The sequence below is a fragment of the Rhinolophus sinicus genome, chromosome 8, assembly GCF_057876585.1.
Source record: "Rhinolophus sinicus isolate RSI-liver-muscle chromosome 8, RSI-T2T, whole genome shotgun sequence".
Taxonomy (NCBI): domain Eukaryota; kingdom Metazoa; phylum Chordata; class Mammalia; order Chiroptera; family Rhinolophidae; genus Rhinolophus; species Rhinolophus sinicus.
Window position 1 is genome coordinate 16,968,637 of NC_142508.1, and position 27,767 is coordinate 16,996,403.

At 49.4% G+C, this 27,767-nt stretch overlaps 2 protein-coding genes and 1 long non-coding RNA gene across 7 annotated transcripts in view; 1 reads left to right on the plus strand and 2 right to left on the minus strand.

The window, feature by feature from the left end:
- Positions 1 to 1,599, minus strand: part of AHCYL2 (adenosylhomocysteinase like 2) — a 136,446-nt gene extending 134,847 nt beyond the window's left edge. For both annotated transcript variants that reach the window (XM_019751447.3, XM_019751438.3), the window contains exon 1: positions 1,182 to 1,599. In XM_019751447.3, coding sequence (XP_019607006.2) covers positions 1,182 to 1,544 — 363 coding nt within the window. In that variant the 5' untranslated portion in view covers positions 1,545 to 1,599. The remainder of the gene's footprint in view (positions 1 to 1,181) is intronic.
- Positions 1,600 to 1,661: 62 nt separating this feature from the next.
- Positions 1,662 to 6,860, plus strand: LOC109458102 (uncharacterized). Of its 2 annotated transcripts, none has more exons than XR_012490438.2 (4): positions 1,662 to 2,202; positions 3,515 to 3,658; positions 4,425 to 4,499; positions 6,495 to 6,860. It is a non-coding gene; the product is annotated as an uncharacterized LOC109458102 (long non-coding RNA). The 2 variants fall into 2 exon arrangements; XR_016021939.1 differs by lacking the exon at positions 6,495 to 6,860 and adding an exon at positions 5,705 to 6,452.
- A 1,088-nt stretch (positions 6,861 to 7,948) lies between these two features.
- On the minus strand, positions 7,949 to 27,114 carry SMO (smoothened, frizzled class receptor). Of its 3 annotated transcripts, XM_019751428.3 has the most exons (13): positions 26,223 to 26,353; positions 16,945 to 17,055; positions 16,053 to 16,258; positions 15,209 to 15,418; positions 14,776 to 14,948; positions 14,211 to 14,430; positions 13,991 to 14,114; positions 12,632 to 12,724; positions 12,086 to 12,194; positions 11,094 to 11,279; positions 10,350 to 10,498; positions 9,720 to 9,854; positions 7,949 to 9,459 (listed from the first exon to the last, which is right to left on the minus strand). In XM_019751428.3, the coding sequence occupies exons 3-13, from the start codon at positions 16,197 to 16,199 to the stop codon at positions 9,026 to 9,028; spliced, it is 1,980 nt and encodes a 659-aa protein (XP_019606987.1). In that variant the 5' UTR covers positions 16,200 to 16,258; positions 16,945 to 17,055; positions 26,223 to 26,353; the 3' UTR covers positions 7,949 to 9,025. The 3 variants fall into 3 exon arrangements, with proteins under 3 accessions (XP_019606987.1, XP_019606976.1, XP_019606966.1); XM_019751417.3 differs by lacking the exon at positions 16,945 to 17,055 and having other exon boundaries at positions 9,720 to 9,851; positions 26,223 to 27,114; XM_019751407.3 differs by lacking the exon at positions 16,945 to 17,055 and having other exon boundaries at positions 26,223 to 27,111.
- Between the last annotated feature and the right edge of the window lie 653 nt (positions 27,115 to 27,767).

The following is a 27,767-nucleotide window of genomic DNA, read 5'->3' on the forward strand; positions in this document are numbered from 1 at the left end:
TATCTGGGTAATCAGAATGAAAGGGTTATCTGCTTTATACTTTAATAATGAGGTCATTACAACAAAAGTTAGGCGGGACCCAAGGTTCCAATTCAGCTGGGTCCTACACAGTGAAACCGATCCAGACTTCACATCACTTCAGGGCTGGTGCTGATAAAGCAATTCAACATCATTCACAACAATAAAAAAAAAAAAAAAAATCACTGTGTTCACATTGCACGTTGGCAGTTAGAGCCACGATCCTTTTGATAGGTTCCACATCTCTGTCTTTTCCAATATTTGCTCGTTTTCTGTCATTTCGCTTTGCGAAATGAGATACAAGCATGGCCATCGCCAGGGAACGACAGGAGTATCATACTCCACACTTACTCCTTGGTGTTCCCAGGCTACTGCCTCTTCAACACTACGTGTGTCTGAAAGAAGCTGACAGCTGAGACAGAAGGCCCCACAATGATCACCTTCTCCAAAAGTAGACGCATTTCTGCCTAACACTTTCAGATCACCGTAAAGGAAACCAACAAAACCACCGTTCTCTTTCATACTAGATAGCCAGCTCCTAAGCGGAGAGGACAAACCTCTGAAGAGTGGACAGAATCTCTCCATTACCCTCCTACATGCAGAGAAGATGCACGGCTATCGCGGCGTCTGGAGTGAGGGGCCCACAGCATCCGTGTGGCTCTACGGAGGCGGCTGACCGTCGTCTGCACAGAAACCAGACCCCTGAGGATGTCAAATGCGAGGTGACTCCCGGCTTACGCCTACGACGGTCAGAAAAGACCTTCCCGTCCCTATTGCTGGGGAAACCCGCCTAAGCAGTAAGGATTTTCTATACCATCGGGGGCTTCTCCCCGATAGTCTGGAAAAGAACACGGGAGGGTGTTGGGGGCGCAGAGAAGGGCAGCGTTAGGGGCCTGTCTCCTCCCCGCCCATCCAAGTAGTAGGGGAGAGCACTACCTCCATGTTATGCACAGAGAAGTGAGGCTGTGGCGCCCGGAGTCTTCGCTCCCCAGCACTGGGGCCCGGTGGGGGCATCTCTGAGGGTGGGGTAAGGGGACAGGGGGTCTCTCTGCTCCCGCGATCAAAAGGGAGGGCGTGGAGAGCGGTGCAGCGGTGCCGAGAGCATCTTCGTGCGGTCCCCCTCCCTCCCGCTCCCTCCACCACAGGCATCCCGGCCCTGATACCTTCTTGACGGTGCGCGGCGCCTCGGTGACGGTGCCATCGGGGTTGACCAGGGCCTCGCCGCCGTCGCGGTGCCGCTGGTGCTGGTGATGAGGGTCGCTCCGCTTCATCGCCGACGCCTGAGGCACTTTCCCGGCCGCGGGGCTGGGAGCGGCGGCGGGCCCCGAGCCCGGGCCAGGGGCCGGGGGCCGCTCCGCCGCGGGAGCTGGAGCTTCGGGGTCCCCGCCGCCCGCCGGGGGGGCCATGGCGCTCACGGCCACCGCGCTCAGTCCCAGTTGTGGCTCCACCTCGGAAGGGCTCAAGTCCTTCAGCTCCACCTCAGGCACCTTCGCGGCGGCCGCCGCTGACACGACCTGCACCGACATCACCGCCGCCACTGCAACCGCCGGCTCAGACTCCTGCTCCGGCTCCCGCTCGGCCCCGCCTCCCGCCTCCCTTCCCCTTCCCTCCCCCATGCCCCCACTCCTCCCCTCCATCGCCTCCGCTCCCACCCCTTCCTCCGCCCGCTAGCCAGCCAGCCCCAGGCAATGCGTCCCCGCCCGGCCCGGCCCCGCCCCGCCCGGCCCTGGTCCAGCCCGGCTGGCGCGCGAGGAGCCACGGAACCTGTAGTGCGCTTGCTCCGGGATGCACGCGGCGAAAAGACCGTGGGACCTCAGCCCCCAACCTACACTGCGCGCAGCCGAGGGCGGTGCCCGCGATGCCCCCTGGGAGTTGTAGTTCCCGTCGCCCTTCCTCCCGCAAGTGTGATTCCGTAAGAGGGATGGAGCTCTAGGGCCGGCGACCAACGGAAAGGAAAGGAGTGACAATAGGTGACACAACGAAGGGGTTGAAAAAGAAAGGCTCCAGAGGAGTTGCGGTTTCCAGGGAAGGAACGCCAGAAACCCCTAGGGTTGGGAAGGTGGGGGCGGAATGACTCTCTACCCTGACAGCGTGAATTTCCTTCGTGTGTGCACATTTGCGGTCACGTGAGCAGGCATTTAAAGGAAACGCAGCGGCGTCACGTGAGAAGAGCGCCTGCCTCAGGTTTACAGTTGCTTGATTTTTCTACTTCTGTGAAATCGGGACCCTGACACCTGTCTGAACTTTAATGACATTGTTTTTAGAAGGAATAAAATAGGACCTTCCCTGCTGTGGCAATTTCTGACACATTCTGGGCCCGGAAGTTTAAAATCAGTCCCAAAAGAAGGTCGAAATTTCAAGGCTATGGAATTACACGTGGCTTTAAAAGAGGCCAAATTTTTTATCTATTAACTCTACTAGGGATCTAATCTGAAATTAAGATAAACCTATCAGCAAAGGGGAATGTTAACTAAAATATGAATAGTGAGTTCCCTAAGTGGTAGGATTTGGGGTGATTTTTTAAAACTTTCTTTGTACTTTTCTGTATAATTTTGTTTGATATTTATTTTAGAAGGTGTAAGCACAAAAACATGTATGGCAGTTTTATTTTTACTAAACAGGCATCTGAAACGACTTGAATGTCCAAAAATAGGTGAATGGTCACAGCCTTTAAAATAAAGTTTGCCAAGAACTGTTTTTAATGATAAAGGGAAAGAAATGCTTATGATAAAATAATAAGCTTAAAAGCAGGAGACAAAATTGCACATTCCATAAGATTTTAACTATGTAAACAACAGTTGAAAAAAAATACATTAAAATGCAGTTGACCCTGAGTGCAGATTATGGGATAGGTTTTTTCTTCTCTATTCTCCGAGAAACTGAGGCAAAGGGGCTCTTATAGTTTATTGTTGCTCAGGGAGTGACAACTCCAGAAGGACATCTATCTTTGGAGTAACCATATTTTCCTTGGAAAGAAGGAACAGGAAATCACCTGCCCTGATTTCCTCCTTCCCTGTGCTATTGCTTTCTTAAAGCTCGGTTCGTTTGTGGAGTTGTCTTACCATGAATTGAATCTCGTATTCTGGTCTTCCAATTTGTGCCTCATACTATATATTGGAAAGCATCTGAGCCCTGCCACTTTTCCACAAAGCCCACAAGTCCACCAGACACAAGGGCTTCTTAAGCTTTCACTTCACATTCTGGCTTTCAGAATTTCCTTCCTGTTATAAAGAACCAGCCCTGAGCTTCATCCTCCAGCTGTCGGGGCAGAGATTAGCAGCTCTGTAACTGATTTCTTTCTTCCCTCTAATGCACAAGGGAGCTGCGGTCCTGCCACCTGGCATGTGTTGGAGCTCACAGGCAGCAGCTGCCTACCTGAACTGCCACTAGAATTGATTACTAAGGGGATGAATTAATTCTTCAGTGGGATGTAGTTACAAAACGTAAGGAGTTGGGGCACTGGAAAGAAACTGATATGCATCCTTTATTTATTTAGGCACTGTCCACTGGTTGGGGCCGAACATCAGGGCACTGCTCAGCCATTCTCGACGCCATCTCTACCCACCTGCTGCTTCTGCCCTCTTTGTTACTGAGACACACCAGGCACAGTTGAAGGTGGAAATACCATACTGGAAGCAGGGTGAGTAAGCACAAGTTTATGAACTATTTAGTTTATGAAATATTTAGACTGCAGTCCTTTTTCCCTCACCTGGCTCGTTCAGCTTCCAGACCCTGGCAGGCAGGAATGTATCTTCCATGCAGGAGACTGAAAGAACTTCTCTGGGGTAACTGATCAGTCCAAGAAAGAGAACTCGAAGATACTAACCTGAGAGTTTCATAAGGAAATAGGCAGCCAGATCTACCTTGGTGAAGACCACACTCATGTTCACAGAGTTTCCAGAGAACCATTAGGATGAGCAGACAGACAAAGTTACCAGATATGTGAAGAAAACCTTTAATATGAAAGGCAGAGGCCAACATAAACAAGCAGGAAAAAATAAATAACTTGGAGGAAACAGAGGCTAAGCATGAATAAAAAAATCAAGACCCAAAAGAAATCATCAATATCCTCAGAGACTGCAGATATTGTATTTGTGAAAGAACATGCTGTTTCAGGATGTGAACACTCAGAAAACAAACGAAACCTTTAAAATGAAAGCATTCTAGCAGAAAATTTTAAAAACTCAATAAACAAAAGAGAATGAAATAAAAAATAGGAAAAATGCATTTTATCTTTGCTCAGATTGTTGAAGAATGGCGTCATGTTTTATGGCTTTTATATTTGTGTGTAATGAATGTTTTAACATGATACATACAATATATTGTGTAGCTACATTTTTCTGGGAAAGTTGATCTTTTAGGAATTGCCTTTCTGATCTTCATGGTTTTTTCTTTAAATTTCCAAGAACAAAGAGAAAGAAAGAAAATGAATTAGAGGGCTACTCCAGGATGTCCAACATCTGAACGAGTTCCAGAAAGAGGTAACAAAGAAATTTGGAGGTGTGGATGTTAATCAAAAAACTAATTCAAAAAATGTCCCAAAACTGAAAGATGAGAATATCCAGAATGAAAAGAGCCATTAGGTGCTGAGCCCAATGGATGAAAATAGACCTACATTAATATACAGTTTGTAAAATTTCAAAATTCTGGGACAAAGAGACAATCCTTCAAATGTCTGGAGTGGGTCAAGGACAATATTTTTACAAAAGCAAGAGTCAGAAAGATATTGAACTTTTTAAAATTAGTTCTAGAAGCTAGAAGATAATTGCCTTCAAATACTACAGACCCTCTGCCTTCGCCAGAGAATAAATGTACAGTCAGCCAAGGTTAGGAAGAGCAGTTATCTGACTATGCAGAGTTAGGTAGGGGATCAGGGATCAATCCTCCTGCTTTCATTTCTACCTTCTGAAGTACCTGATGCCTCAAATTCAGAGCCTTCTGGTGGTGCTACAACATGCATTTGCCCCACTGTTGGCTAAGACTTGAGCTTTGGTAAGTCTGCTAAATTCCCACTCATCATTTTCTTTCCAGCTTTCGAAACTGTTACTATGACTTCCTCCTTGCTCCACCTCTCTGTGTCCTCCTTGTGGGCCGAGAATGAAGAAGAGCTAAATCCTTATCCTCTGTATTGGGAAGTCAAATGATAACACCTAAAGTGAAAATTTAAGAGCATTATGTTACTCAGACAGATGGAAGTAAATAGCATAAGAATTATCTAAAATAAAATGGTTGGCTCCTAGGAACAGGAAATGATGGGCTAGAGGGTGGGAGTAGGTACTGAGACAGCTGTTTTAATCAAGACTTGTAAAACTATGTATTTGCCTTTTCAAACTGTATCATGCGTAAGTTAGACGAAAATAAACACTTTAAAAGCAGGCAAAGTAATACATAAACAGTATATGGACACATAGCTACATACATACATACAAACGTATAATGGACTGGAAGGAAACCCACTAAACCAAACAGCTGTTTTTTTGTCAAGGAAGGGGAAGGTGAGAGGAAAAATGGGACAGGGGTACCAGTCAAAGAGAACTTCAGCTAAATCTGTTACACTTTCTTTTTAAAAAATAGGGTAGAAACAAATGTGATCAAATGATTTTTAAAGAGTTGTTATTTCTGAGTAGTGGGAAAATATGGATGTTAGGCTTTTCTTTGTGCTTTTTTATATCTTTCAATTTCTTAGATTAAAAAGACAAAAAAAGAAAACCTCAGGCAGAGGGAAGGATGGGGCAGTGGAGAGACTGCTTGGAAGAAGCTGGGACCAACAGAGGCAGGTCTCACAACCTAGGAAGATGGAAGACTGAGTCTGAGTCTGAGTGTTCTAAGATCCTCCCAAGAGCAGTGAACACATGGAGACCTGTTCTCAGGGTAGCAGCTGGGCTGCAGGGAGTTCCCCAAACCAAGTTCCTCTTGGATCCTGAGGTGTTTCTTCCAGGGATCTAAATCAGGAGCTGTGGTAGGAAAGTGGCCTCTATGGCTCAGTCATGAGGTGTGGTGCGCCTACAAAAATACTGTAAGATTTCTTGGTTGGGGTCATGTCTACGGTCCTGGATATCCAGTGGCCACCTAGTGCCTGCATTCACAGAAGTTGGGCTGACAGTGCCCTCTCGTGGTCGTAGTCTGTCAACCTCCACAGCCAGACATAGAAAGCTAACATTTCTCAGCTTTTTCAAGTCCAGAATGAAGTCCCCATACATCCCATTCCCCATCCTTTACATAAGTATTCCCACTAAAGAAAGAAGAGGTGGAGGGAATTTCCATGGAAATGAAAAGAAGAAGGAAAATTGTTAACATTTTCCCTGATTTCAGAAAAGATCATTAGGCAACACGATACATTTTATCGAATACTGTTGTGTTTTTGTTGTTGTTTTTTTTTAAGATTTTTTTTTTTATTGGGGAAGGAGAACAGGACTTTATTGGGGAACAGCGTGCACCTCCAGGACCTTTTCCAAGTCAAGCTGTTGTTCTTTCAGTCTTAGCTGTGGAGGGCGCAGCTCAGCTCCAGATCCAGTTGCTGCTGCTAGCTGCAGGGGGCACAGCCCACATCCCTTGCGGGAGTTGAGGAATCGAACCGGCATTCTTGTGGTTGAGAGCCTACTGGCCCATGTGGGAATCGAACTGGCAGCCTTCGGCGTTAGGAGCATGGAGCTCTAACCGCCTGAGACACTGGGCCAGCCCTGAATACTATTGTTGATAAAGGTTAAAAAGTAGCTATGCTGCTGACAGCTGTCACCGCCAGAATGAGCAAGGTAAGCAAGGGATACATGGCGGCCAGAGGGAACACAACATGGCCTACCTGGAAAGGAAGACAAATCAAAGGTCAGAACTGAGAGTGGCGATCTGGACTCAGGAAGACACTGGGCCCAGTGTCTGCCATATACTAGCTAGGAGGTTGTACACAAGTCATTTTGCTTCACTGAGCTTGTTTCTATGAAAAACTAGCGCCTCTGATCCCTCTGAATTAAACAAGAGATGGTAGAATGCAGTGGCCAAGAGCCCACTCGAGTTGGAATGGAATCCAAGCATTGCCACTTACTGTGTGGTCTCAGGCAGATTACCGAACCTTTCTGTGCCTCAGTATCTTGGGAATGTTAACAGTGCCTCATAGGTCTGTTGTGAGATTCAACAAGTTAATGCATGTGATGTGCTTGGAAGAGAGCCTTGCAAGCGTTCGGTAAGAGTTAGCTATTGTTATTATTTTAATAATCCACATGTAAAGCACCTAGAATCCATCAGATCAGAGTCTTAGTTCCCCTTCCCCTGGAATCTGGCTCTTGGCAAAATGCTTCTGTCCCCATCGTGAGTTACTCCCCAAACAAGTCTGGTCGACATTCCACAATACCCTCTGAGTGTGGAGGTACCACCCCTCTTCCTCCCCAGATCTCCTTTCCACGTGATCCTGAGTCCTTGCAACCCAGTTCTCAGTCTTCTACTGACACCTTTTTGGAGGAAGTGGGGCTAACAGCCTTCCCTCAAAGAAGTCTGAATTCCTTTGACGGCCCAGGGTAGGAAGTGTGTACCAGAATGCACCGGTCCCACTGACATCCCTTATAGAAGGCAAGAGGCCCCCCGGGGGGGGGGGGGGCAGGATTGCCACAAGGAGCCGTGCTCATCTACACCAGCAGGGGGACACTTGCTTCCAGTTGGCACTCAAGGGGCAAGCTGCGTGTTCTTAATCATCTAAGATCAGAGCACAGTGAGCCAGCGGTGGCCACAGAAGAGCTTTTGTCCATATAGAGCCGACTGGTCAGGAAGGACAGCCGGCACATTAAGCTGACATCAGCCAGACATCTGTCAGTCATGCCCTCATTAGCACCAGGCTCCTGGCCTTTCAGAACAGCCTGAGGAGGAAGTAGAAGGCACATGAGGTCGGAACCTGATAAACAGTTAGGTCGAGACCAGAGTCTATGAAAAAGCACACCAAGAGTTTATACAAAAACCTTTTATTTACTATTTATATTTCTTCTCCCCATCCCTACCCCCTGATCTGGAACCCAGCCAGCGCCTAAGGCTTCCTGCTCCTAAGGTCTTGAAACTGGGGCCCTGGGGACGTGGAGGGGGCGTATAAGAGGTGGGAACTCTCCTCACCCACCGGTTGTGGACGTTATAGGAAGCTTTCCTGCCTGCCTGAAGCTCCAGCAGCTTCCCAGCGTAGCCCCTCAAGTCAGAGGACCCATCCTCCACAGGACGGATATGAGAGAGACAACACGTGTCTCTCCGAGGCCCTCACTCACTGCTTCTACCCCACGCCAGGCTCTGTGGCGGAATCAATCTCATGGAGATGGAGCCCAGCCACACAGGGTGGGATGGAGAAGGCTGCACTCTGGGTCCTAATCCACAAACAGAAAACAGGAAGAGGCTGGCCTGGTTGAACTGAAAGGAGGGTGCAGAACACAGGGTGGGTTACTGGCCTGGGGCGGGGCCAGTTGGATACCTGCAGACGGGTTATAGCTCCCATGGGACTAGGTACCCCTAGAACCATAACTACCTAGAAGAGGGGACAGGGAGCCCGTTCCCACTTAGACAAAAGACTAGGGACACAATAAACACTTTTGGTCTGAGAGTGCCAGGAAAGGGCACCCATTGGCACAGAAGGAGGCAGCCAGCACTCATCTGCCAGATAGGGATTTATCTGCCTCCCTGGCCACCAGAGCCCCACGCTGGGTACTGTCACCCCTATCTCTGCCATTTTGCCCCACCAGAAGCTCTGCATACCCCATGATCCTGATGCAGACTGGTGCCGCCAGCCAGACTCCAGCTGGTAGGCAAGAAACAAGGGCCTGAGCTCCAGGGCCCCTTCCAGGTTGAGGCCCACCCACGGATCAGTCGGGCTCTTTCTCACAGTCCTGCTGCCAGGAGCCAGACATACAGAACCCTCCTGCAAGGGCACTGGGCCCGCAGGTTCTCTGGAAGACGAGATCCTGGGGAAGCACTCGCAGGGAGGAGGAAGAGCCTCGAAACAGTATGTGTTTCTCTTTCCTGTCCCAGGTCCTGCTCTCCAGCCTCAGAAGTCCGAGTCTGCATCCATGAGCTCTGCCTCCATCAGGTTGGTTCGGGAGTGAATGGGGCCCAGCACCTGCCGGCAGCCCTGAGCCCAGGCAGTGTGGGCGGGGGCACTGGGCAGAAAAGGATCCTGCAGGGGACTCGGCTCTGGGCAGAAGGGGTTGGAGACCAGGGTCCAGGCTCTCTGTCGGCAGGACTCCCCAGCTCCCCAGGCACCTGTGGCCACCAGGCACTTCTGCCGGGGCAGCTGTGGCAGTCGAGGAACAGCACTGGAGGCAGGGGTGGGGGCGGGGTGGTGAAGCTCCGGCGGGGGCACCAGTGGGCACACCTCCTTTTTCCTCTTCCTCCGCTTCTTCTTCCGGCCCAGGCGCTTCTCCAGCTCTGGGGAGATCTCTGCCTCAACCAGCCAGAGGTTGGCTTTTTCCTCTGGGGGCACTGACAGTGGGAGAGAAAACATGAGCCTTGAACCTGCTTCTGTCCACGTCGCCCTTCTCTCCTTGGACCCCCACTTCTCTCCTTGAACCCCCACTCTTCGAGTTCTGAGGCCCACAACTCTAGACCTCTCGTACCTCAGCCCCACACTTTAGCTCCTCCATGGCCTTTACTTCCTCTTTCCCTCCTGGTACTCTAGTCCTAGGACCCCCCCCCCCCAGCCTCTATGTCCCCACCTTCCTACCGAAGCTTGAACCCCATACCTGGAGTTGCCACAGGAGTGACAGACACATCCTGGGGTAGTATGGCTCCTCTCCGAGCCACCATCTTGGTGACATGCTGGGCCCAGGCTGAGGACACATCAGCTGAGGGCTCATTGAGGTCAAAGGCCAGCCCTGCTGTGGGGATGGAAGGAAAGGGTTCAGTCCCTCGCAGTCACCACTCCGCCCTTATTCAGTACCACTCACCTTCCCCCAGCAGATGGCTCCCACTGCACCTAGCACAGAAAACCTGCCCTGGGGCTCACAATGGTCTCAACCCACGCCCAACCTGAAGGGTGGGACCTCACTGGAGGCCAGAAGGCCAGTTCCTAGAACCCCGACTTATTCTCGCCCAGGGAGAACAACTGGAAGCCACAGGAGAAGAAAGGGAAGGGAGATGAGTCCCCTTGGAACCAAAACAAACTATTGAACCCAGCACAGAAACAGAGAAGGGAGAGTGACTAGGGATGGGATGTGAACTGAAGAAGAAGGAGTGTGTGAGGAGAGCAGGTAATGCTTTATTCCTCACAGCCTTCCATGCAGTCCGTGTGTTCACACCAGCCTGGGGGGGAATGGGGCCCGGGCACTGTGGGTGTGAAGTGGCTCCGGGGGAGGGAAGGGGCAGGCGCTTACCCACAGGCCCATCATGGGAGACGGTGTGCATACTGAAGGAGAGCTCCTGGCCTGGGTTCTGCAGCAGCTCGCGCCGCTTGGAGAAGGCCTTGGCAATCATCTTGCTCTTCTTGATGCGTTTGGGCTCATCATCACTCTGCCCAGTCAACCTGAGAGCAGAAGGGATGGGGGAGGGGAAGTGGAGGAGCAGCCACTTCCCGTTGAATCTTGTGAAAGACCAGTGACCCCGAGGAGTAGAGGCCTACTCTGCAAGAAGAGGGCCTGGCATGCAGGGCTCCTGTGTGCAAAGTTCTCAAATCATTCTACCCTTAGAACAGGGGTGTCCAAACTGCGGCCCGTGGGCCAACTGCGGCCCGCGATCCATTGTTAATTGGCCCGCAACAAATTCCAAAAATATATTTAGTTTACTTAAATTAACCAGGTGAGGCAATATGTATTTCATCTCAAGTGAGTGGCCCGGCTGTTTGTGTATTTTACCGCATATGGCCCTTGGTGAAAAACGTTGAAAAAAGTTTGGACACCCCTGCCTTAGAAGATGCTGGCAGCGGACTCAAGACCGGCCCGTGGCTCCCCAGGACAGGAGGCGTCACCAGGGGGCAGTAGTGAGCCACAGAGAAGGCAGCGTTAGGCGCCTCAGCACAGACCCTTAGAAATCTCGCCTGCCCAAGGCTGTGCTAATGATGGGGACACGGAGGCTGAGAAAGTAAGACGGTGGGGTCAGAACAGGCTGGCTGCTGACCCCACCTGCACCAGGTGCGCCTCCAGATGAGCAGCGTGGCCTTGGTCCAGACCCAGGTGCTCATGGCAATACCGGTTCCAAACATGGCAAATAGGTTGATCTTCTCCACCAGGAGGCTGGGGCGATTCTTGATCTCACAGTCGGGGATGGGTTTCTTGGTGGGCATCCCGATGGTCACATTGGCCTGGCACCTGAGGTGAGGGGTGACAGACAGAGGAGGCTCTCTGGGTTTCCTGGGTGGGTACCCAGACAATCCCTAAGCCCCAAGCACTAATTCATAACCCTGGGTGCACATTAGAGTCACCTGGGAGCTTAAATAACGACTGATGTCTGGGCTGCACCCTAGACAACTAAATCAGATGTCTGGCGGGGGGGAGGCCCAGGCATTGGTGCGTGTGCAGCATTCCCGACTGGAAGCGGGAGGTTTTCAGAAGGAGTCTGAAGCAGTCAGGGCATGGACTGGTGTCCATTTTAATGAGCATTTTAACTGCTGGTCCTGGTACCAGAAGATGCTGCATTTCTCTCAGCAGCTAAGATGCCTTCCTCTCTCAGATTCGTCCTCACTGTGACACAGAGCACAGGCCAAACAGCAAGAATTAACAGGCTGTTACCTTATCATAGACAGGTAACTATTTCTGTGCAGTGCTCTACCATAAGCTCTGTAAAAGAGTACGTGAGAACTGGAGAGAGCAACTTCTGTGAACAACAGGTACAGTCAAAGAAGCCAAACATGAGATGGCCTCTTAACAGTTCTAAATGCGCCCACCAGACAGCCATGGGGTGCAGAGGGAAGGGCGGAGTTGAGCAGGGACTTAGGGCTGCTTGCCAGGTTTGCTAATTACAGAGCAATTGACATCTTGGGCGCCCAGAGCAAAACGGGCAGTCTCACCTACCGTCTGAGGCAGGGACCCGGCACACCCCCAAAGGAGGGCGGTCCCTGCAGCCCTGGCTCTGGCTCCCACCGCGGCTGCCCCCAAGCCTCTCGCCTCGCACTCACAGCACGTAGTCCCGGAAGCTACGCTCCCACTCAGCCTGGTTGAAGAAGTCGTAGAAGTGGCAGCTGAAGGTGATGAGCACAAAGCCAAAGGCCAGGAAGCCAAAAATTCCTGCGGAGGGCAAGGGGCGGGCAGGATGTTACCACTCCCAGGTGTGGGAGCAGCTGTGGAGAGGAGGGCGTATGCCCCACTTGGGCCTGAAAGACAGCTGAGTGTGGGGTGAATCCATGCTGGGCTCAGTTCAAGAACGGCAGTCTCCAAACAAGGCATGAAGGGCGCTCGAGGCAACTGCGAGAGGGCCCAGTGGGAGGGAAATGGGCATGAGGAAGCAGTCTTGGCATGAACTTGAATTCTTGCCAAGAAAAGGTCCCTTTTTGAGCTGCTACCACCCCCCCCCACACCCACCCACCCACCCACACAAACACCCCCAGCCTTGTCTTGTCCCATGGCCACTGACACTGCCTCCTCCAAGAGCCTGTCCTGCAGGTCCCAGGAAGGTGCAGGGCGGGCTGGGTAGTACCTCAGGCCACAGGCCCGGGGCCACTCACCCAGGCGCAGCATCGTCTCGTTGATCTTGCTGGCAGCCTTTTCACTCAGCAGCCCCGGGTGGTTACTCTTGATGGAGAACAGAGTCATGACTCCTGGACAGAAGGGAGACCTCAGACATTAGCGGGGGCGAGGCCACTCCTGGGAGAGAAGAGGTGTGGCAGGGAGGCTGTTCTGGCCCTGGAGTCCCAGGTCTGATTACACCTGTGCTGATGGAAAGCTGGGGGAACCGGAGACACCAGAGAAATGGAGCACAGCTGGTGGCAGATGTGCCATGGATGGCGAAGACTGGGGCAGAGTGCAGACGGACAGTCGGGAAGAGAGAGAAGGCCCCTCGGTCCTGGCCTGGCCACCCCTAAGTAAGGCAATGAGGTCAGAGCTCTTCTGCTGGAAAAGGCATAAAAAGAGACTTGAGAACAGCGCCGTCTGATAGAAATACCATGGGAGCCACACACATAGTCTCAAATATTCCAGAAGCCACATTAAAAGAATAAAAAGACACAAGTGAAACTAATGTCAATACATGTTATAAACAGCTGCTTTTGTTTGTTATAGCATCATTTCAACATATAATCCATATAACAAATTATTAATGAGATAGTTTACTTGGTGTGTGCTATGTCTTTGAAATGCAGTGTGTGTTTTACACTTAGGACACATCTCATTCTGGACTAGTTTCGACACATGGGGCGAGTGGCTACTGAACAGGGCTGCACAGATAAATCGGAGGCTCAGACAGTGCCAAAAAGAGGGGTGAGGTGGACTGAGCAGAAGGCTGACAGTGCAAGGGCAGGAAACTGAAGTTTACAAAGAAAGTGCCACAAAAACGAGCTAAGAAGATACGGAGGCTTACTGTGGAAGTGGTAGACTGAGAAGGGGCAATTAGGGAACAGGAAACCTGTGCAAGTGAAAACTGTATGTGAGTGTATGTTATGGGCAGGAGGGGGATGAGAAACCAAGCTCCAAAAGATTGAGAGAATATATAAATTCAGGGTGCGCACACTTGACTGAACGCCCCAAGATGGTCCATGTGGACAAAGTAGGTTACCCCCGTACACGTGCACCCAGCGAAGGGCTGAGTGGAGGCTGGAACCCAGACCAGGTTCCACTCAACAAGCTGTGAGCCCTAGCTCAATGTTCTGGAGAAAGGGGTGCATTTTTCTGGCCAACACAAAGGTGTTGTCCCATACCAAGTGCCCAAGGGACTGTGTCTTCCTAGAGGGGGCACCTTCCACTTAGCTCCAAGACCCTGTGTGACCTGGCTGAGGTCCCATTGCGAAGGCAGCAGAGCTGGCTTTCACAGAGCAGGCGCTCAGTATATGTTGTTGCCCGACTGGTTCTGGCTGGTGTCACTCACTCACCTCGGATGAGGAAGTAGCCTCCCACAATCAGCACCAGGCCAATTGGCGCCAGCACGAAGCCAGCACGGTATCGATAGTTCTTGTAGCCCACGAAACAGATGCCACTCACGGAGTCCCCATCCACCTGGAGCAGGACGGGGTGGGAGGAACAGCGTCAGTCACTGGCCCCTCACCCAAGCCCACCCTACTCAGGTCTCCAGCCCCCTACCAGTCACTATACCTGGGCCACAGCGAGGATTGCCACAGTGAGGACAAAGGGGAGTGACCACGTGAGCAGGTGGAAATAGGAGGTCTTGCCTGAGAGAGGCTGGTAAGTGGTGCCCAGGGCTTTGAAGGAGGTGTGCCAGGCATAGGTGAGGACCACAAACCAGACGACACCAGCCATCAGGGCGTAATACACAATGACAAAGATGATGACGCAGGACAGGGTCTCGTTGGAGCTGTGCAGACATGTGGGGTGTCACTTGGGGAGGTCATTCTGTATTCCCTCTACCAGCTCTCTGCACCCTGTCTCCAGACTCTTGGCTTCTAAGGTCTGGAGGTTCCCTAGGAGTCATGGCTTGGAGACAGGACCCAGTCAGATTTGAAGAGGATACAGAAGATGCCCCTTTGAACAGATGCAAACAATCAAGGTCCTAATAATACTGGAGACCTTGGGTGGAACAAGGCAGAGCTGCACCCTACCCTGAAATTTCAGGTTCAAGTCCAACCTGTCCCTTTTGTGATAAATACACGTTTCAGCCTTCCTCCCCTCACCCTCACCTCTAGGTTCCCAAGACACCTACGTGGGCTCCCCAAGCCTCATGGTGCCATCTGCACGGCAGACGATCTCCCGGCGGGCACCGTCCATGAACTGGGCCAGCCAGCCAATGCTCCCCACAAAGAAACACGCATTGACATAGAAGAGAATAACTGCAGGGTAGCGATTCGAATTCCGCCAGTCAGCCACAAAAGTGGCCTAGAAGAGAGAAGTGGGGTCCGTTCTGTGAGGTTAGGGTTATTCTGCTGCTGCAGACACGCTTATGTGAACCCCAGGCTCCTCTTAGCACAAGCCTTCCCGGCGGCCCCTGCCACGTCATCCTCTGCCCACCTCCCTCTCCGCCCCCAGAGCCCAGCCTCGCTCACGGACGATCCAGCTCTTTCCCACTTTACGGGCTGAGCATCCTGGGCCTCCCCTGCCCCCTGCCCCCTCCACCCATGGGCCTGCCCTCAGCTGACCAGCGTGAAGAGCGTGCAGAGGCCCGTGATGGCACCGAAGACGGCGATGTAGCGATGCATATCCTGATGTTCAGCCTCCGTGAAGAGTGGGTTCTGGCACTGGATCCCACAGCCCTCCACGTCCTCGTACCAGCTCTTGGGATTGTCGGTCCGAACCAAGGGAGCCTCACACTGGCCTGAACTGTTGAACTTGATGTTCTGCACCTCATTCTGGCCCCAGGGAAGGGAAGAAAGACAGTGCACAAGGGAGCAGAAGGCCCAGGGGCGGCCTTTGGTTTATTAAGAGGCACAGGGGTAGCGTGGCAGAGTGGCTAAGGGCACAGACGCTGGAGGCAACCCTCCAGGATTTGAATCCCAGCCTTGCCACTCAACGGCTAGGTAGCCTGGGGCAAATTATTTGACTTCTCTGTTACCTCAGTTTCCCCATCTATAAGATAGCAGAAACAAATGGATTCATTTGAAAAATGATGTTGGAGGAAAGCTCTACCGATGTTTTACATGTGCCTTGACTCCCTAAATACACGACAAACACCCTAGAGGATACGTTCCTGCCATCTGTGACCCCCGTAACTCTCTAACACCTAACAGTTGGTGCTCAAAAAAAATTGTTGAACACAGTTATATTTTATTAAAAAAAATAAAAAATAAAAAGAATCCCTGAGGGATGGGCCCAGCCAACATGCTTCAGTTTGGGTTTGTGGCCCGTTGACCTCATGGCTGCAGACTTGGGGTCTCCCAGGGGAGAAAACTCTGGGCTTCCCTGTCCTTCCTCCTGCTGGGCCCCGCCCCACGCCTGGTCCTGCCCAGTCCAGAGAGGACTGACCTTGCCCTACGGAGCACTCACCGGGCAGCCCTCGGGGAAGTGGTCAGGCGTACAGCGCAGGAAGTCAGGCCAGCCCCGCTCCCTCTCCACGATGGCGCAGGGGCCACGAGTAGCCTGGCAGAGGGTGCGGCTGGGCAGCTCTACCCGGTCGTTCTCGCACTTGGGCATGTACACAGCACACAGCAGGGGCTGGATCACTGCCCAGCAGCGGGGGGCATTCCGGAGGCCTGCAGGGTAGGGACAGGGTGGACACATTACAGTGAAGACCCCTCCTCACTCTGACCCACAGACACAGCTGCCTCCCTGTTCCTCAGGCCTAAGACATCTCTCTTTGCCACATCATAGGCCACTACTGCTTAGAGCTGTTGGGCACGATATTTCTCAACAGGGCATTGGGCAGGATGACTCTCTGTGCTGCAGGACTGTCCCATGTATTAAAGGACATTTAGCATCCCTCGACCCTGCCCACTAAATGCCAGTAGAACCCCTAAGTCATTGTGACAACCAAAAAATACTCCACCCCCCCAGCGCCCTTCCAGGGTTGGTGACTGGAAGAGAGCCTGAAGAGGAACTTCTGGGACACCAGTCATGTTCTATTTCTTGATCAGGTACTGGTTACCTTGTGAAAATTAAGCTTATGATCTGTGCACTTTTGTGTATGTACATTATAATCCAATTAAAGTTTTATGAAACAGGCCCCATTTCCAAATGCCCTGCTAGGGAGTGTTAGTGCCTCTGGCTGAGAACCCCAAGTGGATTTACCTTGTACATGTTCTGGAGCGTTCTTAAACCCTGCTACAGGCTTCTAACAGGGTGAAGGAGGGTGGTGGGACCCACCCCTCATAGGGCCCAGGCTCCAGATCCAGGAGACGTTTCCCTTTGCCCAGCCCCCCAGGACGCTTGCTCCTCTTACCAAGCTGAGGTGAGATAGAGAACAGGTGGGAACTTAAGAAGAGGTAGTCAGGGGAGCCAGGTACTCCAAGGTCAGAGGAAGAAACAGGAAATCAGATGGAAACAGAAGAGGCTGTGTCCAGTGCAGAGGGAGGAAAGGAGACGTCAACAAGACAGAAACAGGAAGAGGCCTCCCAGCCCCCTGCCCCAGCCCACCTCCACCCCGCTGCCCCCGGGGCTGGGGTAACGCAGCATCCTGCCTGCCTCGCCCCTCCTGACTCATCCCTGCTTCAGGAACCCCTATTTTCTAAGCAAGAAGTTGTATTAGGAGAAGCTCCTGAGGACATGAGCACTAACATGGGTGCTGGCCACCCTGCCAGGTTGTGGGGGGACATGGGGGTAGGTAACTGCTCTTTTTTCAGGGGGCAGGGGAGGCAATATAGTAGAGGGATTAGGACCGTGGACACAGCAGTTAGCCTGCCTGGACCCAAATCTTGCCTCTACCATTTCCTGGCTGTGTGATCTTGGGCAAATTACGTAATCTCTATCTCCAGCCTCAGTTTCCTCATCTGTAAAATGGGGGATAATAGATTTATCTTGTGGAACTGTTGTGAAGAGTGAGATAGCGAGTTAAGTGCTTAACACAGTACCGATCATATAGGAAGCACTCAGGAAATGTTAGCTGTTATTATTACTTATCTGAGGCCTCTGACCACTCACAGCTCTCACTACGATAGAACCTATTCCAGGGGCACAGAGCAAGTTCCTGTCACTTAAGCAATGATCTCGGGGAATGGTTCCCAGGCCAGACTCAAATCAGAATCATTTGGGAAACCCCTATCACTCTGGATGGAGGACCCACTCCAGGAATTCTGACTGGGTGGGTGTGGGTGGAGAACCCAGCAGTGGGTGCCAGGGGTTGGGTGGGAGGAGGGTTTGCCTATAAAGGGGCAGCATGAGGGACTATTTGGGGGTGACAGGGTTGTTCACTGTCTTGAATGTAGTGGCTGGTCACACAACTCTATGTGTTTATATAAACTCATAGAGCTGTACAACAAACAAAGTGATTTTTACTGGATACTTATTAAACGACATATTTAAAATGAGGGGAAGAGCTCACTAGAGTAAAATGTACTTTAGAAGAGCAGCAGGCAATTAATAAAAATATTGTGTTATTTTTCTGGACTTTGTGATATGTTTGGTAATTATCAGCTTTTAAAAATGTGTAATTTGAGCCAGCCCGGTGGCTCAGGTGGTTGGAGCACCACGCTCCTAACACCGAGGTCACCAGTTCGGTTCCCACATGGGCCAGTGAGCCACACCCTTTACAGCTAAGATTGCAAACAACAGCTCTCCCTGGAGCTGGGCTGCCGTGTGCTGCCCTGGGCTGCTGTGGGTGCTGTGTGCTGCGGTGGGCTGCAGTGGGCTACCGTGGGCTGCCGTGGGCTACTGTGTGCTGCCATGAGCAGCCGGTGACCGATGACCAACTGCGGAGCACAAGGCACATAATACCAACACGGGCCACGGAGCTGTGTACTACACAACTAGACTGAGAAACAATGTCTTGAAGGGGGGAAAAAAATGTAATTTGTTTTTATTTTTTTCTCATTTTAAATATTCTTTTGTTCTTTAAAAATAAACTCCCCAAGGAAAAGGTACATTAAATAAACCTTAAAAGACAATTGAGAAGCCATCTAGGGAAAAAATAAGTTGGATCCTTACCTCACTTCTTACATAAAAATAAATTCTAGGTGAATTGAAAACAACTACTGTGTTTCCCCAAAAAATAAGACCTCGCCGGATAATCAGCTCTAATGAGTCTTTTGGAGCAAAAATTAATATAAGAGTCTTATAATATAATATAATATAATATAATTAATATAATATAATACCAGGTCTTATATAATATAAGACCGGATCTTATATTAATTTTTGCTCCAAAAGATGCATTAGAGCTGATTGTCCGGCTAGGTCTTATTTTCGGGGAAACACAGTACATTATCTTTAAAAAATTTAAGTACTAGAAGAAAAGATGGGAAATGGTTTTTTAAACCATGGAGTGGAGAAGGCCTTTTGATGTATGACACAAAACCTAGAAGCTATGAAATAAAAGATTTTAAAAAAAGACTTCAGAAAAATAGATAAATTCAGTAGACTGAAAAACAAAAAAAACACACACAAAATCAAAAGAAAAGCAACACACTAAGTAAATATATTTCTGATACATATCACAGGTAAAGAGCTAATTCTTTATGCGCATAAACCTCTTCCAAATCCATAAGAAATTCATAATCCTATAGAAAAAAGGGCAAAAGACAAGCAGAGAAAATACAAATGGCCTTTAAACACATAAAGAGATGCTAAGTCTCACTCTTAATAAAATCAATGTGAAATAAAACTACAATGAAAATCAATTTTTTAAACTCTAGAGCGAGAAAGATCAAATAACAGTGGTACCTCGGTTTTCGAATGTAATCCGTTCCAGAAGATCTTTCGAGTTCTGAAAAGTTGGAAAAGAGCCAACAGCTAGGCCTCAGGGTCTTGCACTCAGCGGAAGCCGCATGATATGTTCGACTTCCGAGGAGTGTTCGAAAACCGAAGAATTTACTTTCGCATTTATGGCGTTCATAAACCGAAATGTTCGTCAACGGAGACATTCGAAAACCGAGGTACTACTACTGTATTTGAAAATGCTGTAGTGGCAAGAGTGTGGAAGAAACTGGCACTTTTGTATATTTTTAGTAGGAATAAAAAATTACTAAACACTTGTGGAGACTATTTGGCATTATCTATCAAAGTTTTATACTAGCAATTCCACTTCACATGTTCACAAAGATAATTTATAAGATTATTCATTGAAGCATTGTTTGTAATAGCAAAAGAGTAGAAACAGCCTACATGTCTATCTATCAATAGGAGACTAGCAAATAAGATATCATACATCAATATAATAGGCCACTACTCAAAGTTGAACTATTTGCATTGAAATGGAACTATCTCCAATACATCTTATTAAATGGATGCTGCTGAGTGGAGAACAGCACAGGGAGAAGGCTACTGTGTTTCCCCAAAAATAAGACCAGGTCTTATATTAATTTTCGCTTCAGAAGACACATTACGGCTTATGTTCAGGGGATGTCATCCTGCAAAATCGTGCTAGGGCTTATTTTCTGGTTAGGTCTTAATTTTCAGGGAAACACGGTACTACTGTTTTTTTGTGGGAAGAAAAAGAACTAAGGACACATCTACATTGGTACATATATTGGGTATCTCTAAAAGGACACACAGAAACCAGTGTTGGTGGTTGCCCCTGGGAAAGGGAAATGGATAGATGGAAACAGAAATGGAGGAATTTAATTTTTATTACTTTTGAATTTTGTACTATGTGCATGTAGTACCTACTTTTCAAAAGTAATTAAGATTAAAAAAATAAATATGCAAGTTACTGAGATGGGGGAAGCTCCCCAAAGAAGAGAAGGGATGAAGTTGGAAACTAATAAAAAAAAAAAAGTTAAAATAATAAAACCATAAATCCATATCACAACATATCCAGTAGACTGGCAAAAATTTCAAAGGCTGACCATACCAAGGTATTATAGAAGAGGAAGAGAGGGGACATTGACTTTATTTGTATTGTTTTATTTCTTTTAATTTAATAAAATATGAAGCAAACAGAAAAAATGGGAACACAGGTGTTAGTCTCTGTATTTTTCTACATTCACAGGCTTTTAAAATAGCATTTAAAAATATTATACTGAGAAGGGGCCCATAGGTTTTACCAGACTGTCAAAGAGGTTCACAGCTCAAAGAAAATGAAGAACCATGCTTTAAAGATATGATCATTAACATGGTATGATTTTGGCAAGGGGTGGACAAACAGATCTATGAAACAGAATAAAGATCCTGGAAACAAAAACATATTTGGACACTTGATTTATGGCAGAGCAGTGGAGAAAAGATATTCTCTTTAACAAATGATGCTGAGATACTATATATGAAACTGAAGTTCTAAAATGATCAACTCCAGGTGAATTATCTGCCTAAAATGAAAGGAAAATCTATGAAGTTTTGAGAAGATAACATAAGAGAATAAATTCATGACTTTGTGGTACGAAAGGACTTTTTAAAATTAGATACAGTAAGCACTGCTCATAAAAAGTTTGATAAATGACTACCTTAAAGTTCAGAATTTCTGTTCAACAAAAGATACAGAGAATAAAAAGGCAAGCCACAGAATAGAAAAAATAATCAATACATACAACCAATAAAGAACTTATATCCATGAAGTTCTACAAATCTTACAAAAATGACAGCAAGCCCTATAGAAAAATAGGCCAAAGATTTGAACAGACACTTCACAAAAGCAGAAATTCAAAGGGGCAGTAAACACTTGAAATGGTGCTTAACTTCACTAGTAATCAGGGAAATGCAAATTAAAACCATAAATCCATGGGGGGAGGGAGGTTATCACTGTGTGAGGGATATAAATGATAAATGCCTATTACATTGTTTTGTACACCTGAAATTAATAAAAAAGTTAAAATAAAATAAAATAAAACCATAAATCCATATCACAACATATCCACTAGACTGGCAAAAATTTCAAAGCTGACCATACCAAGGATCAGCAATCCTGTAGAGCCAATGGTGACTCTACTACAGGGCTAGTGGGAGTATAAGTCGGTACAACCACTTTAAAAAACTGTTTGGTATTATAAAGGTACGCATGCCCTATTGCCTAGTGATTCCATTCCTCTAAGTACATACCTGGAGAAACTTGACCCAGGTGTATCAGGATATACATAAAAGAATATTCACAGCAATGGTATTCACAGTGGCCCCAAACTGGAGACAACTTAAATGTTTAACAACAACAAAATGGGTAAATAAAATGTGATCTATTCTACAATGGAATACTAACCAGCAAAGAAAAATGGGCTGCAATAACATGGATGAATCTTACAAAATAATGGAGAGCAAAAGACGCAAGACATAAAATACACACAGCATGATTCCATTTGTATAAAATTCAAAACCATACAAAACTGAAATATACTGTTTAGGGATTCCAAAATTAGATGGTAAAACTACAGAGGAAAAAAGGAAATGGTCATGGAAAACATCAGGATACTGGTTACTTCAAGAGGAGGGAGGGGGATATGATTGGAATAGACAAAGGGAGAGCTTTTAGGGGACCCTCCATGGTCTAGTTCTTGACTCAGCTGTCACTTTATAATTATTTGTTATTTAGACCTCTGTGTTTTAGGTATTTTCTGTATACATGCTACATTTTACAATTAAAAAGTTAAAAATCTGAAGCAAAAATGAAAAAGTGGGCCCATAGGTATTTTTCTGTATTTTACTGAAGTGTATGTGTGTGTGTGTGTGTATACATACATACATACATACATACATACATACATACATACATACATATATATGATTCTGACCATCAGCCAGGTTTGCGAACAGCTCTAAGGAAATTCTTCCTGATCAGATCCTTCAAATAACACATCATCACCAGCAACATCCCTCCTCCCACCTCTCAACTAGATGTCTGAGGGGCAAGTGAGAAATTTCTCCCAGCTTCTCGGCTGTTTCCTATTGGCTGCCCTGACTGGGAGACAGGGCCACATACCCCTGTGAACACACAGAGCACAGCAGTTGAAAGAGGCTACGTGCTGGCTCTCAGGGACCTATTTCCCTTGCCAGCCTCAGGCCTCTCTGCTTTCTTGCCCCATTTACCAAACCAGATTTGGCCAAAGGTGGGCCATGGCCTGAATATTATGTTTGTCTGGTCAGCCTGGAATGCCTGAGAGGAGGCATTTAAAGCTACAATGGGGAAGATGCTGTGTGCCTGAAGAAGCCCAAGTCCAGAGAGTTGAAATATATAGGAGACCCAAGTTCTATACACACCTAAAAACTGGCCCAACCTGAGCTATGAACTTCCTCACTCAGTGGCATGCTTCCAAAGGCTCAGCAATCAAGCCGAGGAAGCAAATAGTGGCCACCTGTCTCCAGCAACTCCTATTCCAGATCTGCTGGGACTCTCCACATAGATGTCCAATGAGCCACATGAGAACGTAATGCACCTGGCCAAAACTGAACCCATGCTTGCTTTCTAAACCTACTCCTCTAGCATTCTCTAGCGTAGTGAAAGTGAAGGTACCACCTTCCATCTAAGCCTGAAACCTGGGTCTTTCTGCTTGCTCACGCCCTCCATCCAACTCATCGGCAAGCCCCATTGGCTCTAGCTCGGAAACTGTGATCTGTCCACTTCCTCCAGCCTGTTACCCTGGTCCTGACTGCCATCATCTCTCACCTGGACTCCTTCACCATCCCCTAAACGAGCCACCAGGCTCCAGGCTTTCCCTCCAACCATGGCTTCTTCACACAGGACTCAAAGAGCTCTTTCTAAAATGCAAACATGATTACATTTTTCCTTGCTCAAAAGCCTTCATTGGCTCCTTATTATCTTCTGGATAACATCTAAACTTCTTAATATGGGGTATGAATCCCTTTATTTTCTAATTCTCTAGGTCTTATCTCTTATAATTCTATCCCTCACATGCTTTGATCCAGCTCTACTGAAATTCTTCGACTTCTTTAAAAGTACCAAGCCCTCTCACTTCTACACCTTTGTGCACGCTATTTCCTCTTCCTATCCCTTCCCACCCAACCCTTCCTTGGCCCAAGTAATTCCTACTTATTTCTCAGGTCATGGGATAAATGTCAGTTCCTCTAGTGGTGGAAGGGGGTGTGTTCTCTCTCTCCCCAAAGTCCTTTGTGTTCCTTCAGCACCCTACCTGTCACCATAGCTTTCACAGGTGTTACTAAAGCCTGTTTAATTGTCTGTCTTCCTTTTGATGGCAAGGACCATGTCTGTATCCTTAATCTTTATATGCCCCAGAACCTGATCCAGGATGACATGTAGCAAGCACCCAATACCTAAATGAATGAATGAGCGGAACTCAGAACTCAGAACTCAGGCTTTCAGAAAATAACGCGAAGAACCTTAAAAAGTTTACAGATGAAGACAACATACATCCTCTTCAATCCTTCACCCACAGAAACAACCTCTAAGAGCCAGGCGACACTGACCATATCTAATGCCAAATCAAGACACTGACTCAGGACAGGACAAATCACTAGTCAGAAGTTCCCAGCTGATGACCGGCCTGTGATTCTCACTCTTGACTCAGGTTCACTCTACCTACCCACTGACTCAGCTCATACAACATCTGCTTCCAGCCCTATTTCATAGAACATCCCGCAGAAAGACCCAAAGCAGAAAGCGAACAACCAGAACACATATGAGAATGGGACTAGGCTGAAGGATGAGGGGTGGCAGCAGAGAAGAGCTCAGAATGAAGTAAGGATCTGGGCTCAGTGCCGGGACCTCTGCAGGACCCTGCTCCACCAGAGGCACAGCTAATGAGGTTCAAACCTGCACCAGTAGATGGTTCTAACTCCTAAACTTTCCTGCCAAAACCTCGTCTGTCTACTCAGCAGTTGCTCTCAGGAGTATGGGCTGGAAAGAGGTTCATACCTTCCCTCCTTGATTTGATGATAATGACAGAAAGGCAGCATCCCACGTGCATTTAACTTAGGAGAATTCAACCCAGGGCCCCCGCAAAAAACATAAGGAGAGAGAAAGAGAATCCTCTCTTCGTGTGAGCAACTCAGAACTGGGTGAGATTCTAGTGCTGAGAGATTTGAATTTTCCAAACAGCTGGCTCCTAAACTCAAGCCTTATTTCAGGTAGCGCTCAAAGAAATACCTTTTGTGTTCCTTTTTCATTCTTTCAGTCTTCCGCTTTTACATTTATGTGACTTTAGAGACTAAAATAATAATTTCTCTGTATGCCCCTTCTTAACACTGTACATTATTCTATGTGAAACATATTACACAAACATATTACCATATAGAGGACGTATATGCAAAATCACAGACCTCATGTTATGGTAATTTATGGATTTTTCCAAGCTACTGTTAATCACACATGGTTTTTGCCTATATGCTGACTTTAAACCTGATACCCACAAAGGATGTACCTCCACCATGGGCACCATCCTCGAAGTTCCTCCTCTGGCATCTTCACCAACCCAGGAATGATAGGACTTTGTCTAACATTGGGCAAAGACTCAAAACTCTAGTGGCCAAGTTGACAATGACTGACAACCTCCATACACTCTCCTCATCAGAATCGTCACCAGCACCCAGGGCAGAATGCAGATGTGAGATATGGGGCACCTGGGGCCTGTCAAAAGAAGGAGGCTGCCAGCTCTGCTCCTAGCTTTTGATTTTCCTTTCTCTTTCAAGGTCTGTTTGGGAATCATCCTGGCTAGAAGCAAGGGATGAGGAGACCAGTTCCCTTCCTGAGCCCCTTTTAGGCCCCCAGAACAGAAGAGTGACAGGTGGGGAGATAATCCACTTCCACGGCCACTGGAGGACCTGTTTGGGTTCAGTCTGCAGTTTTTCAGGCCCAGCCATAATTCCACCTTGAGGTGAGGGCTCTGGGACTTCAGACCACCATGGAAGTATCCACAGGCTCTTAACACCCCAGACTTGTGTCTTTCCACAGCCCTAACTAGCCTGAAGACCCAAACTTCCAAAGAACACATAAATAATCGTTAGAATGGTCTCATTCCTTCACAACGTCAAACAAAAATCAAAGTCCCCATTTTCAGGTGAGGAAACCATGAAATCTGTGAAGACAACACAGGATCACCGTTCTCTGGACTTCCTGTCTTCCTGTTCCAGATTTCTGGAACATTCTGGTTACCTTTTAATTATTCATCACGAGGGGGTTTCTTATCCTTCACAAATTTCACTCAATTCTCACCACCCCCCATGCCTAAATATTCTACCCCCATCCTTCCCCTTTTCATCTCCAACTTGATTTTCCAGTCTCTTCTCCAAGGTCTAAACACCTTGAATCGCCAAGGAACCCGCTTCCAGAGTGGCACTTAGGAGAAGCATCTCCTCTTTTTGGAAGATGTCCTTTCCTGTGGCTCGGAGCCTGCTCCTCACGGGCCCCTCGTACCCCCCATCCTTTGCTCACCCACCCTGCTCAGGCCCTTTGTGACCCGATTCCTCAACTTCCTCGCCCTCCCTCCTCATCACCGAGGGTCCCATCCTGAATACAGCCAGTCACCCAAGTTTCAGACAAGGTTCCTCTGGCTCACCCGGGTGCAGCTCCCGCCCTCTCCAAAGCTCAGGCCTGAGCCTATTCTTTCCCCGAGTCCCTGCATCCCATCACGCACCCCCCGGCTCCGGCTCCGGCTCCCGCGCGCTTACCAGACCAGAGCACCAGCTTGCCGTGCGCTTCCTCCTGTGAGTCCGAGTCCCCGGCCAGCAGCGTGGAGGTGGCCCCGTAGGGCAGCGCCGAGCCCAGGCACACGTTGTAGCGCAGCGGCTCGCAGGGGGCGGCCCGGCCGCAATGGCTCAGCAGCGGCGGCGGGCCGGTCACCGCCGCGCTCTTTCTGGCGCTCCCGCCCGCGCTCCGCGGCCCAGGCCCGGTCGCGTTCCCGCTCAAGGCGGCCCCCCGGCCGGGGCCCCCCAGAAGCAGCAGCAGCAGCCCCAGGAGCAGGAGCTCCGGCCCCCGTACGAGGCAGGCAGCGGCCATGGCCAAACTCGCCAACTCAGCACAAGCCCTGGCGCCCCCGCCCGCTCCCCGGAGCCCCCCGGCCACACGCACAACCTTTGGGGCCGCGGAGACGACTCAGGCGACCTGTGCGCCCCACGAGTCCGGTGCCCGGCTCCCCCGGACGCTCCGCGCGCCGCGGGCCCTTGGCGCCCAACTTCGCAAACTTTGGAAGCCGGGGCCCATGTTGGGCGACCGAGGCCCAGGCCGGGATGCGCAACCCCCCACCCCTTCACCTGGCAATCCAAGTGGTCTTCAGCCCCGGGAGCCCCCTGGGCCCCCAACCTCTAGCCCCATCCCCGCTCCCACCATTAAAACCACCTCCGGGCCCCGCGATGGAGGCCAGGCGCGGGATGGGAGTGCGGGACTAGGTCCCGGGCGCCGCCCCCGCGCCAGCCCGGGGCCCAGCCGCCACCTTCGCCGAAGCGCGCCGCAGCCCCCCGACTTCTCCCCGCCGACTACCCGGCTCCTTTGTTGCTCTAGCTTGCTCGGCTCTCTGGAATGCACGGCCCTCGCGGAGCCAAGCCCGGCCTCCCCTCCGCCACGGCTGGGGGAGGGACCGGCCGAGGGAGGGAAGAGGAGGGGAGAGGATGAGAGGAGGAGCGCGAGCTTCGGCGACCCAGGCGCGTGGAGGGGCCCAGGCTGGGGGCCTCTGCTGACCCTGCCCGCCTCCTGGGGGCAAGAGACGGTGGAAATCGTGGCCCGGAGCTGCACCGAGACCCAGCCGGCACCTTGATTAGCCCCAGTTACATTCGACTTGGTCACTTGCAGGGAGTGGACTCTTTGGGTTTACGGTGGGAGAAATATGGGGTGCCTGAAGGCAGCGGAAACCTCTACTATATCCCGCCCCGCTTCCCAACCCGCCAGTCTTTTGGTTAGATCTTTCAGCTTATCCCGGAGCCCCATGAAGAAGACCCAGAGTTTGGGGTTCCCTTGTCAAATCCTTCCAGCTCCGGACCTGTGTGAGAGAAGACCTCAGAGTCACTCAGGTAGCTGCTCTGGCGGCTGTTATCTGTGGAAGCAGGTGTCTGGAAACCAAACGTGCCAACGCCAAGCCTGATTGCTACATATGTGTGAAGTCTCAGCTATTGTTTCCAATGACTGGCGCTGGGGTGTCTTTGGTTATGTCCAAAGGAAGCCAGTCCATCTTTGCTGGCCCTTGCTGCTCATAGGCTGGCGGAGAAAGTTGCTGCTGCTCT

Coding starts and splice junctions, on each gene's coding strand:
- SMO (XM_019751407.3), bottom strand. CDS start 26,550: ATGGCCGCTGCCTGCCTCGTACGGGGGCCGGAGCTCCTGCTCCTGGGG. Junction 10,499..11,093: donor TGGAGGCGCACCTGGTGCAG/GTGGGGTCAGCA, acceptor TTCTGCTCTCAG/GTTGACTGGGCAGAGTGATG. Junction 9,855..10,349: donor CTCCCATGATGGGCCTGTGG/GTAAGCGCCTGC, acceptor CCATCCCCACAG/CAGGGCTGGCCTTTGACCTC.